Source organism: Pleurodeles waltl, chromosome 9 (assembly GCF_031143425.1).
Source record: "Pleurodeles waltl isolate 20211129_DDA chromosome 9, aPleWal1.hap1.20221129, whole genome shotgun sequence".
Taxonomy (NCBI): domain Eukaryota; kingdom Metazoa; phylum Chordata; class Amphibia; order Caudata; family Salamandridae; genus Pleurodeles; species Pleurodeles waltl.
In genome coordinates, this window is record NC_090448.1 from 1,093,046,101 (window position 1) to 1,093,063,193 (window position 17,093).

General features: G+C 46.6%; 1 protein-coding gene across 1 annotated transcript in view; it reads right to left on the minus strand.

Moving 5' to 3' along the window:
* Positions 1-708: 708 nt before the first annotated feature.
* Positions 709-17,093, minus strand: part of ITPKA (inositol-trisphosphate 3-kinase A) — a 392,533-nt gene continuing 376,148 nt past the window's right edge. Inside the window, exons 6-7 of the mRNA XM_069208788.1 lie at positions 4,473-4,544; positions 709-1,104 (exon numbers count right to left, since the gene is read on the minus strand). Coding sequence (XP_069064889.1) covers positions 901-1,104; positions 4,473-4,544 — 276 coding nt within the window. The 3' untranslated portion in view covers positions 709-900. The remainder of the gene's footprint in view (positions 1,105-4,472; positions 4,545-17,093) is intronic.

Consider the following 17,093-nt stretch of genomic DNA (forward strand, 5'->3'; position numbering starts at 1 on the left):
CTTTGAGGGTTTGCCATTGAAAAATAAAAAAGAATGCAAAGCAAGTCAAACAAAACACCACGCCCTCTCATTATAATCTATGCTGAAAGTGCATCCATCACACTGGCAGATACATATTCAGCAAAGAGATCCCCACCAGGCAGGTAGGGATCACTTACTATGGTGGGAGGTTCTCTGCTAGTAGGATCAGAGGCAAAGGCCCCTTTCACCTAGTGAGCTTGCAGGACCACCCACCAGAATCGATATGGCTAGATAGTGTTAAAATAGAAGAATTTGTATTACAGTGATTCAAGCCCTTACCCTTCACTCTGCAATTGACCATCACCTTAAAGACTGTTTTATAATAAACAATAGGGAACTACCACAAAGTTTGCATTAGCCACTCAGCTTTTCTACACCCAAGTGTACGGTAATCTAATTGTCATTAATGAGTTTGTGTACCTTACTTATCATGTACTATGGGTTCTATCCGTCTGGATGCAACAGGCCAAAGCTATTCCAATTCATTGTTCAGCAAGAGAAACTGTGTGGTGACATCACATCTAAAAAACACTTTCTCAAAGGAGTCACTACCTCTAGTCACTACAATACTTTTCCCAGACAGTTTTTTAAAAGAATTTCAAGGTAGTTGTCTCATTGCACATAAAGGTATTGATTTCCAGACTCAAATATCTTTGTTTCAAGATGCAAAAAGAAAGTCGGGAGCCACTGTACAGAAAAACATGAACATGTGGGTTCCTGGTGTTGACTGACTTTCTGCATTTTCATATCCACAGTTCATCCCTATTGTTGCACAGGGAATAGGATTCACATCCAGCCAATCATCTGATGGAGGTGCATCTGGGTAGGAACTTTTAGGTTTGTGATATTCTTGCGTAATCAAGTTCGGACTGAGAGTGATCATCGTGCTAAAATACTTTTTAACATTTCGATCAAATTGTCCAGCCCCAGGAGGTAGCCATCTTCCCGGTTGCCCTCTTGCCAGGGGATCCTGTGGTCCAGAGTTTGCCCGTCAGGAAGAAGAGTTGTCTTCCCAAAATCAATAAGCCACACATTGGCAAGTCCATTTTTGTCGTGCACAAAAAGCAGTGAACTTCCAATTACCTGCAAAGAGAAGCCACAAAAAATGTGAGTGTTACATATTTCAAAGTTTGCTTTGAGGACAACAATGCCACTATAAAGTATCCGCCAATTCGCCAATTCAGTCATGTGCTATGTTATCAGTTCCACTAGGGACACTACCCTATATCTCTTTTTTATTCCACCAGCTGAATGTCCCTGAAAATATTGTGCAAAACAGAAGTTCTTTTGTGGAACAAGCATTCTTGTAGTGCCTGTTCATGGTTTAACAGATTTGAATAACACTATTAAATATACACAGAGTGACTGATATTAGACTGCAAAACAAAGACAAATTGTGTGCCGGAGGTTTCTGACTCTTGTGACACAAAAAGGCTAATTATGCTGTATATTATCTTAACAAAGGCAACTTGAGTGGCACATGACATTGCTATCAAGTTATTCTGAAAGTCACCATCGGCAGGTATTTATACATATCAAATTCTTTAGAAAATATGGATGTATTGAAGAAAGAAACTATGCACATAGAATGGGTTTCAAACAAAATTGTGGTCTTGGGTACAGTTTTTGCTGTAATAGGTGTACGTCTTTTAGTCTGCTGTTCTGTGTTGTGATGCTGTGCTGTCTGCATGGCTGTATGTGATTTAATAGAAGAATGATTTAATGGAATACCATTACTGAGAAACCATTTCACCTAAACTGTGTGGTGGAAATTTCCAGAATAAAGGGTATTTACCATTTCTTAGACACCAATTCATAGAATAACATTTGGTTCAAAATTGGCTTTTGCATGCTTTCTTTTGAGGGTGTAAATGCAATGGTTGCAGGTCTTACTTTCAGAAATCGTTTTGTTGTAGGTATCGATTTCAATATTTTACTTCAGGGGACCTCCTTTCAGATTTACATCTTTTAAATTGTCAAACAATTATTCAGATGGTTTTAATTCGCTAACCCCTCACCACCCCTAAAGACCATCCATCCTGACCCCTAACAACCCCTTAACACCATCCACCTAAGACCCCTAAACACCCCTCACCATGCCTAAACTACACGCATACTGAAACCCCTAAAAGCCCTCCTTTCATGATACCTAAAGTACACTGATCCCTGACCCCCATGCTACCCCCAACTGCTGAACCCTAAAAGCCTCTTGAACCCTCACACTCCTGCCATATGTGAACTCTAAAACCTCTTACTTCCTCTAAACGTCACTCATTCCCGAATCCTAAAACTAGACTTTCTTCGACTAGACTTCTCCCATCCCTGAGTCCTTAAACCCTCTCACCTCTCCCACACTCCACCCATCCCTGAACTGAAAAGAAACCTCACCACCCTTAAACTCCACCATCCATGTCCCCTAAAAACCTGTCATCACCCCTAACCTCTACCCATCCACTAACCCTAAAACTCCTTTCTACATCTAAACTCCACCCATCCCTGAACCCTTAAACACTCCTGACCTCCCTAAACCTTACCCAGTCCTGACCCCTAAAACCTCTTCAGCACCCCTACCCATTACTGAACCTTAAAACACTGACCAGCCATGAACTCCGTCTGTCCATTAACCCTAAAAACACCTAAAACACCCACACTCCACCCATTCTTGAACCCTAAAAACACCTCACCACCCCAAAGCTCCACTCATCCGTGGACCCTAAAAACTCCTCACCACCCTTAAACTCCACCCATTCCTGAATCCAAAAAAAACATTTCTATGCCTGAACTCCACCCATTCCTGGCTCCTAAAAACCTATCACCCCTATCATTACTCATCCCTGAACCCAAAGACACCTCACTAGCCTTAATCTCCACACCGGTTTCATATAATTTTGTATATTTCCTGAAAATTACCTTTCCTTTAATTTTCTGTTTATTTGTATTTCCATAAAATTGTCTTTCTTCAAAATTGATTTCCATGAGTTTGCTTCCACCAAAGTGGTTTCCCAGTTTCCATTAATTCACGTACAACAGTCTGCAGTGGATGTGCTTGGTTTTGTGGTTAGCGAGTCACTCCACGTGTTGCAAACATCCTGATTTCTTTGTCCAAATAGTACACAGTGCCTTTCTGAGCCAGAGCGCAGGTGCAGAGTAAGGCTTGCACACTCAAAGTATAACACTTGACCTTAAAAGCTAAAATGTGAAAAACGTGGCTCCTTTTCATGATACTATCCTTTGCATTAAAAGATAAAATATGAAAGACCGGGGTCTTTTTTCAAATTCTCGCTACTCTTTTAAAAAGTGCTGGGTCTGAGAACATTGTAATATAGTAATTATTTGACTCCAACAATAAAACAAAACCTTTGATTGCTCAATAAAACATAAAATAACTAGGACATCAGGCCATTACTTGAAGTATGTAACCTGGTAGGAATTTGATTATAAATGTGATACTGTTTATTTTTGTATTATACCTGTTTCATACTGGCACATAAATATTTGTACAAATAATAAATAATTCCTTGATACTACTCAAAGTGTATTTATACACAGTGGCTCATTTAGAAATTGGTGTCCCGAGGCTCAACTTGGTGAGAGTACATTTGAAACAACAGATCAAGGCAGCATAGCGAACCTAGGACACTTTTACAGTTTCAAAAAGTGTTAAATCAATATCCATTTTGAGCTAAGAATTCTGGGGACATTTCCTGTTTTATTCCTACCTGGGTCACATTGCTCTGCATTGAGGGTATTCAAACACCATTTGTGCCACTGAATGCTGGTGCATTGCCCGATATTCAGGGTGACCTCAAAGGAGGAGGCGGCAGCAGTTCGGCTGTCAGACCCACAGCAGTTTCCCCATCCCTGAATAAGGTAGGAACTAACAGGCTGCTAGATGGGACACCTGTCAATTTTCAATAAATGGCATTATAGTGCTGACATCTACATAACTCTTGTAGTGTCAGTGTTTCCCGCTAACAATAAATTGCAAACCTAGACCCCTCAATCTGGCAGGCAGTGGATGAGGTGGGATTCTCACCTTTTCAAAGGTATACATCAATCAGTCAATTACCCAGGAGACAAAAGGTATACAGCAATCAATAAATTACCCAGGAGCCAACCACAGATCTAATGTCGTCTAAGAATAGATCACTCCCAATTGTCTAAGAGCTATGATTCCATTGTCACTTATTTAGTCCCCACCTACTACCTCAACATGACCTGTGTGTGATCCCCTGAAACTTTCAATATTAATATTGTTGTGATTTTATGATTACTGTGCGTCTTTGTTCCTTCTAAACATGCATGTATCAACATTTTGTGTTATTTTGCTGTCCTTTTTTTTAGGCAAAAATGGTAATAAAATACTTAGAACAGAAAAGATGCACATCTAACTTTTCCGTGTGTTTTGCATGTGGTATTTGTTGTCACTTTTGATCTTTATCACAACTCACCTCATGCCGCTTAAAGAAATCTGACTTCTCAATAACAGCCCTCATATCCAGCAATCTTGTGATGTATTGCTCCTACAAACAGAAGGTAAAAAATAAATAGAACCGAATTATTCGCAAAGCTTTGTGAAATAGATTTGGTGTAGTTGTTTATTGAAACAAAACACTGGTTATATAAGGAACATTTGCAAGGTATAGAGGGTGTTCAATATCCACTATCCAGTGGCCAGTTACCTGACAAATTGTGATAACTGTTAAATGCCCTTATCAAGGTTGTGGACCATCAAGAGATTAGTGGAAAACAAACATAAGGGCCTTATTTAGAGTTTGGCAAACGGGATGCACTTCTACAAACGAGGCTGAATTACAAGTGCATTATAGCCTACAATATTTGGCCAAGGGATATCAGCCATCACAAACTCTAAACATGGCCCTAAAACGTATTTTGAATGCAATAGCTTACAAAGAAATATAGTTGCAATCCTGTTTTGTTCTGCAATGTTAATAAATACAGCACTTTTCTTAAATTATAAAACTAGAAATTCAACATTAGTATGATTCCATGTTCCTTCTGGTAGGGTAGGGACAATCTGAGCCCCATTTCACGTTAGTCCCCCCTTTCCTGGGCCCGCTTTCCTTCCAGAGATGCCACACCTCAATGGATATTGCAATTCTAGAGAATACACACCTCTCCCAGAGGTTACTATTTTGTGAGGACTCTCAAACATTCACATACTTCCCCCCAAATTGTAGGGCTGCTAATGAAGTGTCTTAGTAGCTAATTTATTTTATGGCCCTCCAAGTCAGCTGAGCCTCTGGCCTGCGCCCTCCTGATGAGCACTGCCTGCCATATTAAGTGATCCTTGTTTGCCTGGTGGGGATCTTAGGGCCAGATGTAGGAAGCCTTTTGCACATCGCAAACTGCGAAAAATGCAGTTTGCGATGTGCAAAAGGCCTAACGCGATGCACAACCTCAATTTGCGAGTAGGTACTGACTCGCAATTTGAGGCTGCGACTCGCAAATAGGAAGGGGTGTTCCCTTCCTATTTGCGACTGCATCGCCATGCTGAGTTGCTTTGTGACCGTGAATGCGGTCGCAAACCAACTCGCAGTTACCATCCACTTGAAGTGGGTGGTAACTCATTCGCAAAAGGGAAGGGGTCCCCATAGGAACCCTTCCCCTTTGTGAATGTCTTCAAAAATGTTTTTTCAGAGCAGCCAGTGGTCCTATGGACCACTGCCTACCCTGAAAAAACCGAAACCAAATGGTTTCGGAAGTTTTTCTTTTTGCAGCCCGTTTTCCTATAAGGAAAAAAAAAAAAAAAAGAAAAAAGACAAAAAAAATGCTTTATTAAAAAAGCAGTCACAGACATGGAGGTCTGCTGTCTCCAGCAGGCCACCATCCCTGTGAGTGCGTGGACTCGCTATGGGGTCGCAAACTGCGACCCACCTCATTAATATTCATGAGGTTGGTCTTTGCGACCCCATAGCGAGTCGCAGAAGGTGTCTGAGACACCTTTCTGCATTTGGTTTTGCGAGTTGCAATTTGCGAGTCGCTATGCCTCGCAAATTGCAAGTTGCAAAATTATACTTACCTACATCTGGCCCATAGTGTCCTCTGGGCACCTCTAGTGTAGTGGATTCGCTAATGGCACAGATGAATGCCGAGCAGTACCCTTGTTTTTGTTTTGCCTGCTTGGCATTCGTTTTTCGTTTTACTGGAACAGACTCCATAAGTGGAGTTTGTTTCAGTACAAACAAAAACATCCATGGCCTTAATGCACAGGGAGTTGTCTCCCAGTGTGCCAATGCCAGTGTTTGGTTTCCCTTTTATTGGCCACTATGCCTTATATGAAGATCCCAGTCATGGAAATCCAGTGATGTCTGCCCCAAAATGGGGTGGGACCATGTCAGTGTGACCTGGCAGCAGTCAAGAATTTCCGCTGCTGAAGTCAGCTGAGGTTCTGCTGTCAGAACAAATAGAGTAGGGGAACTGCAAGGTTGAACAGGTCACCTGCTGTTTTTTTGGAGATGCTCTGAATCCCCAACGTCTTTCTGTATGGAGGCAGTCACAACTCGTGGGTCTTGGTGAAGGAAGATCCTTGACTTAAAGGTTTATTGCACACACCAGAGTGCTGCAGCTTTTGAAATTCGCAGATTAAAGGTGCTGCAGACTTCTCTTTATAAAGGTCCCTATGCCAAGCCTTCATGCAGAATCATATGTTATGATCCAATCGGAACTTCTGCTCAATCCATGCCTATGTCTGGGAATTCCTTTATAGCAACAAAGCGTGACTCACTCCGGTAATGCATTTGCTCAGCAGTACATGTAGACCAGGACTCGAGTCTTGTTTTGGCTGTCTGTGCAAAGAACAGGCCAGAAGCATAAATCTTAACAACTTGTGCTTACAAAGCAATACTGCACGGGTCAAGCATTGACTCGTCTCTGCTTAGGTTTGCCTATCTGTTGCAGACAATCCAGAAGCTTAGCTTGAATCCTGTCAGATTATGTTTACAAGCTGTCCATACAGGACAGTGACATAAACATTATTGGTTGTATTAACACAACAGGACCCATGGAAACATGGCAGTAGTCTAGAATTTCTGCCTGGTAAAACATCAGGTGCCCTTAAACAAACAATTATTTTATAAAGGGCGGATGGCTACATAAAACTATGGGCCTGATTGCAACTTTGGAGGAGGGTGTTAATCCGTCCCAAATGTTACGGATATACCACCCGCCGTATTATGAGTCCATTATATCCTATGGAACTTGTAATACGGTGGGCAGGATATCCGTCACATTTGGAACGGATTAATACCCTCCTCCAAAGTTGTAATCAGGCCCTATGTGTCTGCCATTATTTGATTCTGATTGTATATGCCTACCTACATTAAATAAATTGGTTCTGTGTTGCACTGTAATCTCTAGGAAAACTAATGCTAAAAAAGATCGCAGATGACATTTTTGTCTATCACTGTTCTAAACAGTAAGGCTCTCAGAACCTGGCTGCCAGAACCCCTTTTTAAAGTGTCACAGGGTATGCAGGGGTTACTACACCTAAATGTGGTGGGTGAGGCCTATTATTCCTGATATCCTGGGGCCCGACTTGACTTCGGATCCCGGGCAAATGGGCCAAGTACCCCTTTAGCACTTGACTCTCAAGAACAGTGTGGTCCGAGCAGTCCAAGGCTTCATTGGGTGGGGGATGGAGTTATACAGGGAAGCTCACAATACAAAATATGTGCAGCCACCACAATAAGTCACTGGCCAGCCAAATACTCACTTTTATGGAAAAAGGGAAGCATTTTATTCCTGCCGATAACAACAGAAAGGAAACATATGACATTCACAAACAACTATACAGTTGCCCCTCTAAGGTCATGGCTCTAAGTGATTCTTTAGGCAGTTCCCTGGGTCCGACTCCTTCCTCGCTGCTAGCGATAGTGGTTTTTACCTATTCACTAGAGATTACAGCCCACAAAGGACAGCAGTCTTCTTGAGTCGGCCCCTCCTGGCATACAGGGTCGCAGCTCACCACTGCACAAGGGCTACGGCCCTTATAGTACAGCAATCTTCTCATGGCAGTTACCCCTGGCATACGGTGTAATGAACCACTACTACACAATGGCTATCGCCCTCACAGCAAGGCAATTGTCTCGTAATGGCCCTTTCTGGCATACTGGGTCACTAGCTCACTACGCAGGGCTCCTGCCTGATCAGAGCAGCAATGCACAGGGCTCAATTCATGGCGGCCCTCATCTGGCATTTTGGCATATGAGGGTCGCAGACTTTGTCCTGCACATGGGCAATGACCTCACTTCCTCCAATGCTCTCCTCTTCCTCACAGGGCACACTGGTCTAGGCAAGTACGCAAACAGGCAGCCTCTGGTGCTCCAGGCTCCAGGGCAGGAGGTCTCTGATTCCCTGGGTGATGTCCCCTCACCCAGCAGGGAGATTAGTAGGCCTTGGCACCATATTTGGTCACAGGCAGAAGTCTTGAAGAGCTTACCTTCCTCACACAGCCCATATGGCTGATTGGCAGATGACAATGTTTGTGGTCTCAAGCTCCCCTTCTTGTGATCCATTTCCAGACCCCAAATGTGATTTAGAGTCTGAGGGGCTCATTCTGAGTATGGTTGTAACTAAACCGACCCGCCAGCGGAGGTATTTTGACTGCCACCAGGGTGGCTGTGCAGACCACCATATAACGAGTGAGGCGGTTTGGCCTATGCCAAACCGCCATTTACCCATTCCTACCGCCAGGGCAGTTGGACCTGCCGGGCCAGAGACGTGCAACTCCGACCCGGTGGGACATCCAATACCGCTGCCGGTATTCCAAGTCCCCTTTCTGCAAGGGATTCCATGGCGGTAGCACTGCCACGAAATCCCAGGTGGAAAGGCTATCGGCGACAGGAATTTGCATTCCTGTTGCTGGTAGATGACTGCCCCACCCCACCACTCCCATTAGTGACCTCCCCAATCCCCGTACTTACCCCCATCCCCGATCCCCGTACTTACCCCCCACTTCCCTGCATACATGCACCCACCCACACACACGCACACCCTGACACACACTCACAATACCCTTAGACTGACACACACGCAGCACCCCCCAAATCATACATACATACACGCCCACACACAACACCCTTACCCCTGTCCACATGCATGCACACACGCACCCCGTCCCAGCATTCCCATTCCCATTCGCATTCACCCACACACGCATTACCATCACCACATTTACACACAGGCACACACGCACGCACATACACTCCCATCCCACCCCTCATTCATGACACGCATACACACACTCAAACACCCATTCACACACCCCACTCCCTTCCCCTTGCGGAGGACACTTACCTCGTCCGACGAGGTGCTCCTCCCTGAAGGGATGGGACCCGACTCTCCCACCTCCGGCAGCGCCCGACCATCAGGACACCGCCAGGCCGTATTACAGATTGTAATACGGCGGGCGGTGTCCTACTTGCGGGGCGGTGCCGGTGGTGGAACCACTACTGGAGGATTTCTGCCCAAATGGTGGCGGAAATCCTTCAGTGCTCGTAATATGGTGGTCGGAAGACTGCCAGCACTGGCGGTCTTCTGGCGCACGCATCTTCGGCAGTCTAAGGAAAAGATCGCCGAAGTCGGAATGACCACCTGAGTCTTTGAAGTTTATGTTGGGGGACTGCTTCTTTAGACATGACACCTCCGCTGGTCTCTTTTCCTCTTGAAAGCAGTCTGTCACACCTGGGTCGATTCCAAATTCGCACAACACAGGTCATGGCAGTGACTGGAGTTCACACCTGGATGTCAGCCACAATGAAATGTGTTTCAAAAGATTAGCCCAGGGCCCCAGTCCAACTCTTTATGATTATCTTATTATCCCCATCTCCTTCTTGAGATGTGCCCAGGACCCTTCCTTGTGACCTGTCACTGAATCAAAGAGCACCCTTTGATATGTACGGGGGAAGCCTGGTTTGCCCCTCTCCAGTGTGTGTACCACCCAGCTTATAAGAATGCAGCAATACACAAATCTGCCTCGGTGTGGGAATCCTCTGCCTCTTCTCCATGGGGTTCACCATGTAGGCCTGTGTCTTGCAAAATGGAACGCAGGGTCCTCCATGCGCTACACCATTCTAAGGCAGACATATACTCAGTGCATGTATACAGCATACACACACACTGTATAGTACTGTATCCTTTGTGTACTATAACACTCATAAGCACACATACATCCAGCATATACATTTAACATGCAAGCACTAAACAGCACTACATAATTTATGTATTGTACCACTCATAGGCACACTTTCATCCAGCACATGCATTCTGCATGTACACACTGCACACTACTGCATTATTCCTGTATTGTACCCTTTCCACGCACACATACACCCAGCGCAGATACACCAAGCTGGCACTGCGCAGCAAAACACACCAATAGGATGTAGGCCAAGGGTGAGTTAAGCACACAGCAGCAGAATATTCACTAAGTGAGCCTGTAGGCCTCATTCCAGTAACTCAGGCTAAAAAGGATCTGTTCACTACTACTGATCACTACCCGGTGTTCTGCCACCACTGTACTGGTGCTTCTTAACTCCTGGTGAAGGCAGAAGCCTCTCACCACTGTGAAGGTTGCGCTTTGGGCACCCCTTTCAATCCAACAAGACGACAATATGTGAGACATGCATAAGTCATGGTGCACACTCATGTTCCACGTTTGTCTTTCGTAGGTGTCTCCAACCTATCAATTGCAAGCTACCAGTAGCTCCCACACCCCTTCAGAGTAGTTCACTGCCTAGAGTTAATTTTTAAGTAAGCACAAGGTCACATTTTTCCTTTTAAATTTAAGAGAACATTTTTATCACCAGACTGCAGATAGCAGGGCCTTATAAGGAGCAATGCATTAGTCAGATTTATGACCCAGGGCACACAGGTGAAGAATTGAAGCACTAAGGTATTTAACTCTTAAATAAACGTCCTTGCCAACTCAGTATTGGAAGTGAGAACAAAATGATGTTTCTCAATGCTTTAAACTGAGAAAATGAAAATGAAAAGTTCCTTGTAATTAAGTTAACTTTTCGTTTTAGCTTTCTCAATTTATGTTTCAAAGTGTTTCATTTACAAACAGCAGGCTTCTTGCTACCAGTGGCCAGTATAAATCTGTGCACTACTCATAACTGAAAAATACAATCATTTTTTTAAATGGGAGAAATTTAAAGTGTAAAAGAATATTCCACATTATGAACATTTTTGCACTTTAAAGTTCTCCCATTTAAAAATACGGCTGTATGTGTGTGTTATACTTGTAACTGTGCCACATATGGTGAAAGGTAAGCCCTGTGCCACAAGTACATATGACACCAGCTCTCAGTCAGCCATACACATATATCCTATTCATATGCACACACGTTCATACATCCCTCTCACTGTCACACATGACAGCCCTGTCATAGTCCCCCAGTCAAAGTATTTTGTTCAAACCATAGTATCTGGCTCTATGAACCTTAGGCTTGAAGTCAAGGAAGTTTGGCCTGGGGGTGTTTGGTAATAATACAAGAGTTGTTAAGCTTTCGGTAGCTCACAATGATTTTCTCTGATCAGAAGTAACTCTTACTACAGAAAAGATTGGAGACCCCTGGTCCATAACAACAAAAATCAACATTAGGGCTCCAGACATTGGTACAGTTGGGGTGCTAATGGCGGGGTGTACACCTTTTGCCAAAAGGAGGACATTTCTGTCCCAGCACAGGCTTAGTCTGTAATTGAGGGTCCTCAGTTCAGGCACAGGATGTCTTCTATTTTTAAAATGTGTCTTACCACCTTGTGAAAAGAGCACAATATATCTTCAGTAAGTCTTCTTGATTCTACATTTAACAACCTACTTTCCTGGTTTATTGAATCTATGCTTACAGATTATGACTGAAAATCTCTGCTACTAATATTGGCTACAGAATATTGTGGTATCCGTATATCATGGACACAATATCAAGGAACAAAATATCATGAAGCTTAGTATATATTACTAAATATTGGTTCACTTTACTCATAGCTGTCAAGTTTTCATAATGCCTGTGTGTGCCATTTTCATAATTTCAGAGTAAATATGAGTGACATTTCAACGAGTATGAGTAACCCTTTCTTGTGAGCAGAAATCAAGCAATCAAGAAACATACTAGGGGTTACTGGAAGGGTTGTGCATTAAACCTATAATAATGTTCAATGTGTTTTTCAGTCAGACACACAGAACCACAATATACTCCATAATGTGATCACCTTCGGGTCTCCAAGAGGGTCAAAATAAGGAAGGTGACACTAAACTTCTGCACAAAGTCAGAGCCTAAACCAGGTATATAGGGAGGACTTTCAAAAACATAGCTCACTGTGCCCCTAAATATCTTGGAACTGTAAAATTGTTACTTTAGAACTAATTATTCACAAAAATGTTACTCTAGTTTTTAGTTTGTGTGTGTGACATTTTACGCACTCGTTCTTTCCTTCATGTCAATCCTTACCTGCTCTCCTTTCCTCCATCTTTCTTGTCTTTTTTTCTCTCCCTCTCCACCAATCTCACTCTTTCTTTTTGTATCCCTCCTCCCTTTACACCTCTCACCCTACTCCATTTGCCTCTCCCTCCGCCTCTAACTCTTTCCCTCCCTCTAGCCCTCAGTCCTTTATCCTCCCTCGTCACTTCCTCTCTTTCTCACTCGTCCCCGGGGTCGGACTGGCCTGCAGGGCAACCACAGTGCCTGTCGGGCTGGTCTGACATGTCACCGCTTAGGCTGTATTTGGGCTATTTGCAGGCTTGTTTTATGGTCTGTCCAGCCTGCTTTTACTGTTAATTTCCCTGATGTTAAAATACACGTTGCCCGCAGCAAGGTGAAACTCACGCAGACATCATCCCCCCTCCCTTGTTTTCTCACTGTTATCCCGCTACCTGTGACTCCAGGTAGGATGCGGAATATAAAATGAATGATATTAGTTGAAGCAGCACTGACCAGAGAGCGTTTTGTGAGCCAATCTTTAGGTTTACATAACCAAGCTATGGAAAGTGTGAGCAGATACACGTCTAACAGAGGAGTTAAATGGTGCTGTATTATAAGTGCTGTGTGCTCCGGCACCACTGGACACACAGCAGCACCCCGTGCCTTCCCTCCTGTGAGTTTGTCCTCCATCGAGCAGCTCACCTGAGGTCTCAGCAGAGAAGCCCAAATGTTCTACAGCAGACGACAGGACACATCGCAGAGCTCAGTTCTGTAGAGCCCAGCTGGACTCATTCTAGTGTTTCTGCCAGCCACTCTGCTGAGGGCTGGTCTTGCTTGTATAGCCTACACGCACCCAACACAGGCGTCACCAGTCAGGTGACCCTGCCAATAAAAGGGGCCAGGCGCACGTGCCTGAGGCCAGTTCAATACCACCCTACTACCGTGTCTGCGTCCCTTCCTTTACTAGCATGAGGGCCTAGGGCCCCACATTACATTGGCGACGAGTGGGATCTGAAACCCCACGTGGTCGCAGACATGGACTCAACAGCAATCGAGAGAAGCGAGACCGTCGCAACCCCAGTCACACTGGTGTAAAGAAGGGGGTGAGTGCTGTCGATGACAGCGTCCGCAGCGCTGCCAAAACGGCTGCGGTGCTGAAAATAAATAAAGCGCTGTGAGGCTCGTGTTCCCGGTGCCCCCCAGAAGGAATTGCCCTGAGCGCGCCCCCCAGAGTCAGCACATGGGGAGAAGGCGCTGTTGTGCGCCGTTAAGAAAATAAAGAGGAATGCCCAGGGCCGCCCCTCTGCACAAGCGCTCGGTGCTGACCTGCACCTGGAATGGAGAAATGCCTAGGGCCGACCCCCCCCCCCACATCGAAGAATGTGCGAAAATGGGGCCGGTCAGCCCAGGAAAAGAACGCGGTCCGCAGCGTGTCCCGTGCTGCTGCGGCCGCGTGTGGAGAACATGGTGCGATCGGCACCAAGGAAAAAGAAAATTACCGGGGCCGTTTCCCCTTTTACTTTAAAAGTGGCGCTGTCGCGCGCCGTGCGCTTTGAGAAGTTGCCTATAAGTGGCCGGGCCGGCCGCCCCTTTTCATTTGAAGTATGGTGCTCTCGCGCACCTAAGAAAATGCCCATCGCCCCACCCCAAAAATGCCGGAAAACGGCCGCAGCACGGAGGACTGCTGCGGCCGCAACGAGAGATCCATGACGGTGCTGGTAAGCACCTCAAAATAAAGAAAATGCCCAAGAAAATGCCCAGAGCCGACCCCACCAAATTTCACTAGGACCGAGTGAAGTGGTGCAGACACGCACCGAAATAATTTCAAATAACATGGTGCAGACACTCACCAGGTGCCCAGGGCCGCGCCCCCACCTCCCAAAAGTGAATAAAGAAAAGAGGTGCTCACACGCACCTACAAGAAAGGAAAAACAGTGCCCGGAGCCTCCCACCCCCGTGGAAATGTGTGCCCTCTGCATGCCTCCTCAAACGAGGCTATGCAGCTTTGAAAGAAAAAAAACTGGACAGAAGTAAAAAAAAAAGAACATGAAAAAAGAAAAGGGACAGATGAGAAAGAAAATAAATAAAATTGCACTTACCTGCAGCCCCCACCAGCATGACGAGTCCTCCCAGCAGCATGCCCTCCTCACCGGCATCTGTTCAAACAAACAAGCCGGTAACAGGAAAGACTGTCTTTCAAGCTAGAAAAAAAAGGTGCACTACTGGCATCCAGTGGCCAGAGTTGGTATTGCACCCTATTTCTGTTTTAAAGGGAAGAGAAGCTTGGATGAAGGAAAGTTTACAGCAGCACCTTCAGAAAGTGACTGCTCCAAACCAAGAGTGCGCCCGTGGACAGAAACGACGCAGAAGACGGAAACGGCGAGAAAGAAGGAAGCGACGCGGGCGACGCTGCAAAAAGGGAAGGAGAAGACTGCAGCTGTCCCAGCCAAGCTGCAACGGTGAGAAACGGACGCAAGTGCCACGTGAGGTACGAAGAGAGCGCGCATGGTCTGCGCAGCCTCTGGCGGCCGTCCGCCACCACCGACGAGAGAACGCCACATGCCCCAGCAGTGATGGACATCACCGCAGGACAAGAAAGGGACATGCTAGGCGTTGCCACAGGACGCCCAGAAAAAAAAAAGAGACTGACACGTGCGCAGCGTGCACAGAGAGCTGCGCCAGAGAATGTGACGACATAGGTAAAAGTCTGTGAAGATGGAGAGAGTACCCGAGAGCGTGACGTAACGCACGGGAAAAGAGGCCATGTCAGCTGGCCGCGCAGCGATGGAAGATGGCCACTGTTGGCCCATCAGTGAGCAGGTCATCTGAACTGACCGACCCTGCCAGAGCAGATGGCAGGAGTGAGCGCCACAACAGCGCATCCTCGAGGCGCAAGAGCGGCGCCCTCGAGTGAAGAGAAGGAGGAAGAGAGCGGGGCCCCTCCTGCCAGAGAGAGGTCCACCAAGAGGATCCGGGAACGGACCAGACCGGGAGAGGTCTGCCTGAAGAGCAGATCATGTCCTACCCGCAGGACTCAGCCTGTGAGAGGCTGCGACCGAGCAAGATGCACCAGAGAAGGTGCAGTGATAGGTCCATGTGACGCAGCATGTGACCTGTGGCACAACGCCACATTGAGGACGAAGAGGAAGATGCACCAGCGAAGGTGCAGTGAGAGGTCCGTGTGAAGCAGCATGCGACCCGTGGCACAACGCCACGTCGAGGACAAAGAGGAAGATGTACCAGCAGAGGTGCAGCGCAAGGTCCATGTGCCGCAACATGTGACCTGTGGCATGACACCACACCAAGGAGAAGAGAGAGTGGCACGATGCCAACAAGAAATGAGGAGAGGAGTGTGACAGACCGGTCACACCACAGATCAACTCCATCGCAGGTGTGAAAGTGGAAGGAAGTAGAGTGACACAACTGAGGACTCGTGCGAGCAGATGAGGAGGTACCCATCAGTACAAGACAGTCACCGGGGTGAGCAAACGTCACTGAAGACAGCGATGCGGGTGGTCCCCCACGCTTCCCAGTACGACCGACCTGTCACCGGCTGCTTGGCTGTGATGGCATCCCTGACGCCGACTGCACAGGCCACACAAGAACCGCCGTGGCCACTAAGTCCATCAAGTGGTCCTTCCGCTGATGAAGCCGCCGCCACCTGTTTGATCTGCAGATGGATGAAAAAACATCATCATGATGAGGTGCATCGCCCAATCATTGAAGGAGGAGCACAGCACCACCTGAGTGGAGACAGTCAGCAACAAGAACCGACGCTGACAAGGCATGTCTGGCAACGTAGAAACTTATCATTTGAACACTTGCCATGAGCTCTGTGAACCAGACACCTGCCGGTGAGAGCAGACCAGATCATTTGGACCATCTACCCTTGGGGTTGCACAAGACTAGGACGTGGCCCTGTTGGGAGTTCAGAGAGACTCCTTTGGCGTGGCCGATGTTGGCCTGCACAGCCCACGCAGTCCCGCCGCAATCCAGGGACAATGGCCTCCAACAAATTCCTGTGAGAGCGGTATATCGCTGAGAGAGAATGCATCTGAGACAGCTCCACGTCAGGCATCCGGAAGCACGGAGGTCTCATATCAAGAGACTGGTCACCTGAAGACTTTGCACTATGGCCAGAGCACCTGAATCCGGATGGCTCGAGCAAGCGGACCCTGCATCAACAACCCTTGTGGCTCCATGCGAGACTAGGATGTGGTCCTGTAGGCTGTTCCTCTGAGACGTCTTTGCTGGGCCTGAGATAGGCAAGCACAGTCCACACAGTTCCGTGGAAGCCCGTGAAAGGGCCTCGAGGAGACTCCTGCTTGATGGAGATCTGGCACGAGAGGGAAGACTGCCGCTTCTCTGCCGCTGGACTCCCAGGTGCCCCAGGCCGTCACGTCATCTGCAGTCTTAGGAGGTAGACAATCTCCAGAGTCAGAATGCCATCCAGAACTGTGTACAGTGGACTCCCCACTGCTCCAGATGCACCCGCATCAGAAACTGTAAATAGACTTTGACCACATGAGCCCAGGCAAGACCGGATCGACTATATCCAGTGAACTGTGAGGTCGTGGACAAGCAACTGAAGTATCTGGATTTCATCCACACCGTGTTCGTGCCCAGCTG